General features: G+C 35.7%; 1 protein-coding gene across 2 annotated transcripts; it reads right to left on the bottom strand.

Annotated features, from left to right (window-relative positions):
• Nucleotides 1-1,683: 1,683 nt before the first annotated feature.
• On the bottom strand, nucleotides 1,684-7,112 carry LOC132613582 (uncharacterized). 2 transcript variants are annotated; one of them, XM_060327654.1, is made up of 3 exons: nucleotides 6,955-7,112; nucleotides 4,585-6,166; nucleotides 1,684-2,067 (listed from the first exon to the last, which is right to left on the bottom strand). In XM_060327654.1, exons 2-3 carry the CDS (start codon nucleotides 6,163-6,165, stop codon nucleotides 1,852-1,854), a joined length of 1,797 nt encoding a protein of 598 aa, XP_060183637.1. In that variant the 5' UTR covers nucleotide 6,166; nucleotides 6,955-7,112; the 3' UTR covers nucleotides 1,684-1,851. The 2 variants fall into 2 exon arrangements, with proteins under 2 accessions (XP_060183637.1, XP_060183638.1); XM_060327655.1 differs by having other exon boundaries at nucleotides 1,826-2,056.
• Between the last annotated feature and the right edge of the window lie 2,090 nt (nucleotides 7,113-9,202).

A 9,202-nucleotide genomic window follows, 5' to 3' on the forward strand; every position in this document is an offset into this window, starting at 1 on the left:
ATGTTTGGGCTATTATTGTGTCCTTGAGATTGGCAAATTTTCCCATTCTTGAGGCGAACTGTTGCTACCATACTTGTTGATGAACAGCTGCATTTTCGCCCATTTTGCTGATGAGTTTTGGCCATTCTGCTGCTGTATTTTGGGCTGTTTGTTGCTGCATTTTTTGACCATTTTTCTTCTGCGTTTTTTGGCCTTGTTTTTGCTGCTGCATTCTTGGCCATGTTGCTGCGCTATTTTGCTGCTGTATTTTGGGTTGTTTGCTGCTGTGTTTTGGCCCATGAGCTGCTGCATTTTTGGTTGTTTTTGCTGCATTTTCGGGCCATATGCCGCTGCGTTCTTGGACTATTTGTTGCTACATGTCGAGACATCGCTGCTACAAGTTGCAGCCCCTGCGGAGCAATCGCTATACTTGGATAAAATAAGTTGATCTGCTTTCCTGAGAATAAGCAGATGCTACCCTTTAATATTAAACTGGTTTGAACACGGTACTACATTAAGGCCAATGAAATTTAATTTGAGGCCACGCCTCTCCAGAATGGTTAACCCTCGGTTTTGGGCCCTTTGGAAAAGAGGCGATGACGAAAGATCTAGATAGTGGTAAGACAAAGAAACTTGAGAGCATGTATCTTGGCGAGGCGGCTAGGACGTCTGACGAGCAACTGGATTGCAGTCATGGCATGACGGATTTTCCTTTGCTGAATACAAAATACAGATCTGAGCCTACGTAATCAAAACTCTTATTGTTTTGATACTAATCCGAAAGGGGTTTTATTTGTTTTACTTATACATATTTGAGTCAGTCTTTTAGATCTATTTGGTGACATGGTATTTATACGACCATTTTATCTTCGAAATGTTTATGTGTTACTCTTTTTAGTTGCACAGCTCTTCTAAATGTTTTATACACTTGATTATTTCGATGATTTCAAATGCTTAAACTACGGCAAATGTGGCGTAGTATGAAATTGTAATTGAGTTTTTGTCAAATATAACATGAATGATGCAATATTCTCTAATTACTTAATATAACCTGTTATATTATATTGATAGTGTAAAAGTTACTTTGGCGCAGATCACAGCAAAATATACTCGTCTCAGGCGCAGCTGCAACGTATGGTTATACGCTGGAATTGAGCGTCGTAGCCGACCTAGAGCCAACTAGTTTCTTCAACAAGATTTTTGTATCTGCAGGGCTTTCTCTGCTAGCATCTCTCTTTACACTAATCTCTCTCCTTTCCTGTCATGTTGCTCTAAAAGCTCCTGCCAATTGAATTTACGAGGGCTATTTACAAACATTCCATGCATTTTCTTTCATTTTTCGTTCAAGTATTTTTCTCTATGTATTTAAAAGTTCACATATCTGCAATTGGTATTTTCCAGAGTTGATGCACCTTTTCGACACGTCTTGGACTATAATGACATCCATTGTTGGATATATATTTCTTGACTTTCCAAAGTATCTTCTAGTTTGTCTCAAGAGTAAGTAAAAGCTCACGGTACATTTAATTAAATTTAACCTTGTTACCTGTGTACTAGCTAGGTAGTACTCTAGAGTCTCTTTGAAGCTCGCTCTACAAATTCATCAACAAGGACAACAGTTCCTGCTCCAAATCAACCAACACCAATACCACCACCACCATGATACAGGGACGTTTTAAGCATAAGAGAATTTTTTCCCAAAAGGATCCAGAACTCACTGTATGACATTCAAGGTGATGATTTTACAGCGAAATATCTTAGTGCAATTTCTAGCATAATCATACACAAATCCGGTATCAAGGTAAAATTTAACAAACTAACAACACAAAAGGAGATAATGAGAAAATACTGTCCAAACAAAGCACTAATAGTTCACTTTATCCCCACAATCGACATAAGAAACTGAAGCTTGTCATTCACTTCTGCCAAATTGGACAAGTTACTGAACATAGATGGCGGCTCGACTCCAGTAAAGATGTATAATGCCTTTAGTTCATCTACCAACAAAGGTTGAGGTGCCACCGTGTATCCTACGATTGTTCTCATTGCGTTTATCTTCTCCCATATCTTCTCCTCACTGAAGAGCTCCTAGCAATATCATCAATCAAGGAAAAATGAATCGTCATGGCTTCAAATATTATTGTCAGGCAGGAGTGAAGATAAGAATATATATACTAGATTATCTGGAATGCAGGGAATAAAATACATGAATATTACAGGCAGCTAGTACCAAGGAGACCAGATCTAAAAAATTGAACATGAAGAGCAAAGTGTTTACGCATCTTACCTTCCGCCAATGATAAAACTATAGCAGTCAACAGCCTCTTTAAGAATAAAAGGGGGAGAGACTAACCTTGATATCACATATAATGGTAAAACAAAATCGCAGGAACAACGCATGTTAAAAAACTCAACATTAGCAGGGATTCTACGGTTCGAATCATCAGCTGTGCATGCAATCCACTAGTGATAACCACAGTCCAGGTAGACTTGGAATAACCATATATTCTTCGTAGAGGCAACTCAGGGTTAGTAATTAAAATCATTTGGACCTAAATAAAGCACAGAGGACAGCCCGACAATTTGAAATTGAAGGCTGAAGAATGGTCGAACAGCATTAATTATACACGTCATTAGAGTCAAAATGCTATATGTACACTAACACTCATAGCCATAAGGCTGCTTCAATGCTGCATCACATCCTAATTGGTTTCAATGAACAAACAAAGTATTGCTACAGGTGCGAAACACAATAATTTGTTCCTGGAACCACCCAACCCCCAACTAAGCACATTAGTTTTTCTCTCTTCAAAGAGCTGTCCATTGGTTAAAAAATGCATAATACAGCAAATATACACCTGGCACACAAGTATTGCTTTACTAGTCCTGCAATATTCTTCTTCTAATACTCCACAAGAATGAAGCCTTTGAATGATGTTGCCTTTGAGGAAGACTAGAAAAGTTGGTTATCTTTCTCTATATTACATAAGATATCATACCATCTTTCTCTATATTACATAAGATATCATACCGAGTTCATAGAATCGCAGCTTTGACATAGGGAGTCTGAAACAATTCTAAACAACTGTTTTAAGGGAAAAACCAATACTAAACAAACTTAAGTTCGAAATGAAGAACCAAGAGATTTGAGGTTTGCCAAACAAAGACATATGATATTGATTTCCTAGAACCCACGTATCTTTGGCAAGTGCTTGACAGCTAATAGACAATAATAGGGTTGCATTTGTCACGCAATCCCATTCTTTGAGACTCTTATTTCCACTTTCTAGAACACCCACGGGGAAGGGTTCTACTCCCTCTCTGAGGGTCATACTTTTGGCCTCTCTTCACATAACTATTAGTCATCAACTAACAATAGGTTCAGCACCCACCCCACCCACCCCACCCCCTCTTAAATAAATAATAATAAATAAATAAAAAGATAAAAGATCATAAAGGTTCCAAAGAAAAAAATTGAAAACTCAGAACCTTCTTTTACTCCTTATCCTACAAAGAGACAAATGAAAACTCAGAATCTTCTTCTACTCCTTATCCTACTAAGAGACAAACCTGGCATCGGACAACTATAAGAATATTTTTGACATTTAGACAGCTTGTGCGTTGCACTACGACCAGTGCTAGGCGTATCAACCCACCAAGTCCGATGCATATGGACTCAAAACTGTGTGTCGTAGCAGAGCATCCCTTGACCAAAGTTAAAGACTAGGAACAAAATAAGAGGACACGAGTAATGAAAGAAAAGGCACTAATAACAATGGCAAGGAGAAAGCCAAATTAGCAGAAGAAACGAAGTAGAAAATTATATCTCTCCACTAACAAATAGAACAAACTAAGGTCTATTCTTAAGTTTAACAAAGAACAAGACCAGGTGAACATAAAAAAAATCAACCACCCGTACTCTAACCTGCAAGGACTGAGAGAGAGAAGCAAGCCCCTTTTCTAAAGTTCTTCTTTGTTCTTAAACAAATACCCTTATAAGCAGAATATTCACATCGAGCTACAAGACTCATGAATCTCGTAACTGATATCATGCTCCATATTGAGAAATCTGGATTAGTGGCCATTGGTTGATGCCTTGGACATGCTTAGTTCATAAACTCTGCTAAACATTACTAGCTTTCTTTTTGAGGATTGTGAAACCTTCCAGAACCTCTTAGGTCTTCAGTGTACGTTATGCTTTGTCACGCAAGCATCTGGAGGTAGACCATGTAATTAGTAACTGATACTTTACTTGAGCGTCGGTAGCTAACTCATACTTCAGGTAACATGCAGGTTTTTTCCGCCCCTATCAAGGATCAGTCTAGTTTCTTCCTGAAGAGTGGCATTTCTTGCTAAGATAAGGATTCTTTCTTTTATGAGCGAATTAAGGCAATAAACAGTCTGAATATACCCAATTAACACTAAGCATAAGAAGCAAGTCCAGCCAGATTAACCTAAGTATGCTTCCAAGCAGATTCATCAATTCTTCCAGAGAAACTTCAAAGAACCAAGAGAACAACGAATATTAAAAGATAACCCTCTCTAGGGATTTCCAGAAATTTTACACAAGCAATCTAAGATGGCAGAATTAAACTTAGAACTGACCTTGGCATGTTTGGCCTCCGCAATCCCTGCTCTTCCAGGAACCTGAGGGACACCACTTGCATTTGCATTTTTCTTTTGATCAGTGGTCCCTTTTCTTTCAGACGGAAGGTTCCCTTGGACATCAGATGCCTTCCTTTGAACCTCTTTTGCAACTACCAGGTTATCTTTTCCTTCCAATGGGCGAGAAGCATCTTTAGCGACATGCTTACCATTGGATATTTCTTTAGGATCCTTAGTTGAGTTTGCAGCTTGCCCAACATCCTTGCCATTTCTTGTATCTCTGCTCCCGGACAGTGTTTTGTCCACCTCAGCAGCTTTCTTTGCCTTTTTGGAAGCACCACTTCGGTTGACCTCGTCTTTTCCTTCTTTAGTCTCCCTTTTCACTGGTAAATGCTTCTCGTCTTGCTTCACCTCAACTTCATCCCTCATCTCTTCCTTTTTTACTATCATTTTCACATCAGTGTCTTCCTGCTGCTTGTTGCTCAACCCTTCCCCTTTATCTGATATTGCAACATTTTTCCCATCATTTGCTTTCTTCTTTTTGTGGTGTTTCTTCGAGCTTTTGCTGACATTTGGTTTCTTCGTTACTTCTAAAACCTCTTTTTCTTCTGAAGTAACCTCAGGTCCTTTTTCAGTTTTTGTTCCTTGAATCTCTTTCACAAGACTATCTACCTTCTCATCTTTGCTTTCCAATGACTTCTCTACTACTTCTGGACGAGTATCTTTCCCATCCTCATTTCCCTCAAGTCCACCTGAATTCTCTTCATATACTTCAACCAAATTCCTCTCTGGCAGACCTGGTGTTAAAGTAACATCTTTTTCACCCTCATTTTCTCCCCTGGCTTCTGTGGCCACCAGATCCAAACCCTCTGTTTTCTTAATTTTTTCATCAAATTCCCAATTTTCTGCTTCTCTCCCTCGTTCAGTTTCCAAATTCATCTCCTTCATTGGTCCCTCACTCTCTCCTTCCAAGTATTCACCCACATCTTCTTCATATCCTTCCTCTTTAACACCCTCATCAACATTAGTCTCTCTTTCTTCTTCGGCTCTTCCAACGTCTTCATCTTCAACAAGAGTAGGTCCCGCGCTCTCATCCATCACCAACTCAATCCTCATTTCAACCCCTTCTTTTACATCCTCCTTTTCATTCTTTTCCTCTTCTTCCATCAACATTTCACCACCAAAACCAGGACCTTTCCCTCCTACTTGTTCATCAAATTCGTCTTCGTCGTCTCCATACATTTCCTCATACTCCAACAATAGAGGTGGTGGCTCTGATCTTGGAAGCAACTTGTTCATAAGCTTCTCAGTACAAGTATAACCAGCAAAAGCAATACCAAAAGGGACCGAAGATGCAAACCCAAGTGCAGAAATAACGAAAAGCGGAGGGAGAACTACTGGCGCAGAAGAGATTACAATACCGGTGATCATAACCTTCTTCCCCAACCACAATCCTTTATTAAAAATCCATCTTATCTTACTCTCTTTCATTTCCCCCTCGTTATCATCATCTTCTTCTTCTTCCTCATCTTCTAAAGAAGTATGCTCCACAATCCTCCACTCCACAATTTGATCTTCCATCCTACAAACAAACATAATCACATTTCTGAGCAAACAAAAAAGTGAATTAACAGTAACGCGATCTAATAACTCTAAAAATGAACCAATCGAAAACATTAATATTTTTATTTTTATTTTTTTAAAAGGATAACAAAAAACTAAAGTAGTACTCCCTCCGTCCCGAATATAAATCTCTTACTTCCTTTTTGGTCTATCCCAAAAAAGAGTACCTCTTTCTATATTTAGTAAATTTTTCAATTCCAAATTCTACCAGAAAAGTTTAAGACCACACAATTTTAATTTAAGACCACAAGAGACTTTGTGGTCAGTCAAATAACACACTTAAATTGGGACACAGGGAGTAGTGTTTAGGATTAGCTCATAGGAGGAGCTTGCAAGCCCATAAACAAACTAACTTTTGCGCAAGTAGCAAATTCCTATTTGGGTTGTAATCATAAGTTCGAGGAAAATCAAGCAAAATAAGCAAGAAAATCTTTATGGATACTCCCTCAAAAGAATCAATTCCTAAAACGACTTAAGGCGAAGCTATAGAAAATCAAAGTAGTTATGAAAAAAGGAAATACAGCGATGAAGAAAACAAGGTACTAATACCGAAAGTAGCAGAGAACATTCAGAAAAAGAACAGCAACATTAGTGAAACACAACAAACAACACATGGTACCAGATATCTAAAAAAGCAATAAACTACATGAATGAAACCCCTTCTAGCAAAGACATGAAATACCAGAAACCATGTGAAAATCCAGCAAAAAAAGCAAGAAAACATACATGGGCACTCCTATAACTCACCTGAAAAACGATAGAAGCAACAGTTATTATACAGCAGTAGTACTACTTCAAGAATGTCACGAGAACCCGTTTGAAAAACAGAGAGAAATTTTGATAGCTTAAGGGGTGGTGTTTGTTTTGTTTAGGATAAGGAGATAAGCATGACCGAATAGTAAAAAAAAATAGCTGCAGTGGGAAAGAGGAATCCATGACAGGCGTCGTTGTGGGATAGCAGAGAAGCTGCATGCAAAATCAGAGGTATCCACGTATACAAAAAGACCTGCAGAAGGCATAGGATTTGCCACTACGCACCCCCAAGATGGTCTCATTTGGACTTACACGACCACTCAACTCCTTTCTCTCTCTCTCTCAGATAGAAATTTTATTAAGAAAATAATGGCCTGTTTGGAAAGCCACCTGGTAATTGGAATTGGTGTAATTACTAGGGTAGTAATTACACAGTCTAGTAATTACACAGTAGTGTAATTACAACGACCTGTTTGTTTGTCATAACGTAATTACAATGTAATTACAAGCGTGTTGTTTGGTTGCACAAGTGTAATTACACAGTCAGTTTAATTTAAAAATAAAATTTAATTATAAAAAATTTAAAATTAATATTTAAAAAATATTGCATTTATAAATGATATTAAATTAGTTATTTAATAACACATTGTTTCTTGAAAATATATTAATTAATAATCATATATTTGTAACTAATATTGTAACAAAAATAATTGATATATATTTTTCAAATTAATATTTAATTTTAATTAATTATAAAACTTAAAAGAAGACTTTTTTTGTGAGAACGTCATGGATTGGATATTTGACAAAAAAATAATATTAATAAATATAATGTCATAACATTATTCAAATGTTTGACACAAAAAATCCATCAAATGTAAGTGAAAAATAAATAACATGCAATGTGAAAGCAAATAACTTAAAATTGAAAATATAACCTAAATTCAAAATCCAAAAGAAAAAGTTCAACATAATACTCTTATGTCAAATTCCAACATTACATAAGTAAGTTCCAACGTAACTTAAGTAAATAATTCAAAAGAAAGGAAAAATATAAGTTTATAACCCCATTCACAATGAAATTCTACTTTAATAACGTCACTCGTTATATGTCAAGTTTGTTAATAACTCATTCTTTTCAATATTAAGAGGTGTAGTTTCAAATATTAGAATAATAACACGGTTATGCTAAATGAATAAAATAAAAAAATACGAGCAATTACATAGAATCACAAGAAGTAAAAGTTGGGAATGAAAAGAAAAAAAATGAAAAATATATAATATAAAAAGAATAATACATTTTAAAAAATAAAAATAATAAAAAAGTAAAAATAAAAAATAAATTAAAATAATAGAAATAAAAAAATATTAAAAAAAATAGAAATAAAATAAATTAAAAATAAAAATAAATTAAAGTAAAAAAATAAACAAACTAAAAAGCAACCCTGTAATTACAGGGTGTAATTACACCCAATTCTCAGCCCCCCCCCCCCCCCCCCCCCCCCCCCCCCCCCCCTTGAGAATTGGAGAGTGTAATTACACCCTGTCAATTACACCCAATTCCCACCTAACTGTGTAATTACTTGGTCAAACAAACAAGTCAAACTGTGTAATTACACCCAATTTCAATTACCTGGGTGGCTTTCCAAACAGGCCCTAAAAATAAAATATGATACTTGATGTTTGAATTTGTAATTTAAAATTTATGTGACACAATTTAACTAGATATGGAATTTACTAAAATAATAAAAACTTTTAAAATTTGTGGTCCATAATAAGTCTTGGATTTTTGTGTGGCCTATGTTAAATCATTTTTACATGATGACATTTTTTTTGAGACATACTAAAAGAAAACTGTGCCACATAAATTAGGACAACGAGGGTGTGCGCGCGCGCGTGTATATATATTGAGTTAGTATATCAATATCTATCTATATTTTATTATAAAAGCACGAATATAAATGTTGATTGATCAAAATATTTTTATACACTTAATTATTTCTAACGGTAATAAGCTATAATCTTATTTTATTTTGACAGTTTAATAATTAAATTATGAGGTATTGTTATTACCTTGAGCATAAACTATGGGGTGCTTTGTCACTCTCTGTATAGTGTCAAAGCTAAGAAGTATAATTAAAAAAAAATTAAGAATTTTTTTTTTCTTTTTTTTTCAAATCTCTTTTATAATAATAGTAAGTTAATTTAAACTCATAACTTTAAGATGATGATGATGATATTA

Source organism: Lycium barbarum, chromosome 10, assembly GCF_019175385.1.
Source record: "Lycium barbarum isolate Lr01 chromosome 10, ASM1917538v2, whole genome shotgun sequence".
Classification (NCBI taxonomy): domain Eukaryota; kingdom Viridiplantae; phylum Streptophyta; class Magnoliopsida; order Solanales; family Solanaceae; genus Lycium; species Lycium barbarum.

Coding starts and splice junctions, on each gene's coding strand:
- LOC132613582 (XM_060327654.1), bottom strand. CDS start 6,165: ATGGAAGATCAAATTGTGGAGTGGAGGATTGTGGAGCATACTTCTTTA. Junction 2,068..4,584: donor CGGAGGCCAAACATGCCAAG/GTCAGTTCTAAG, acceptor TGATATTGCTAG/GAGCTCTTCAGTGAGGAGAA.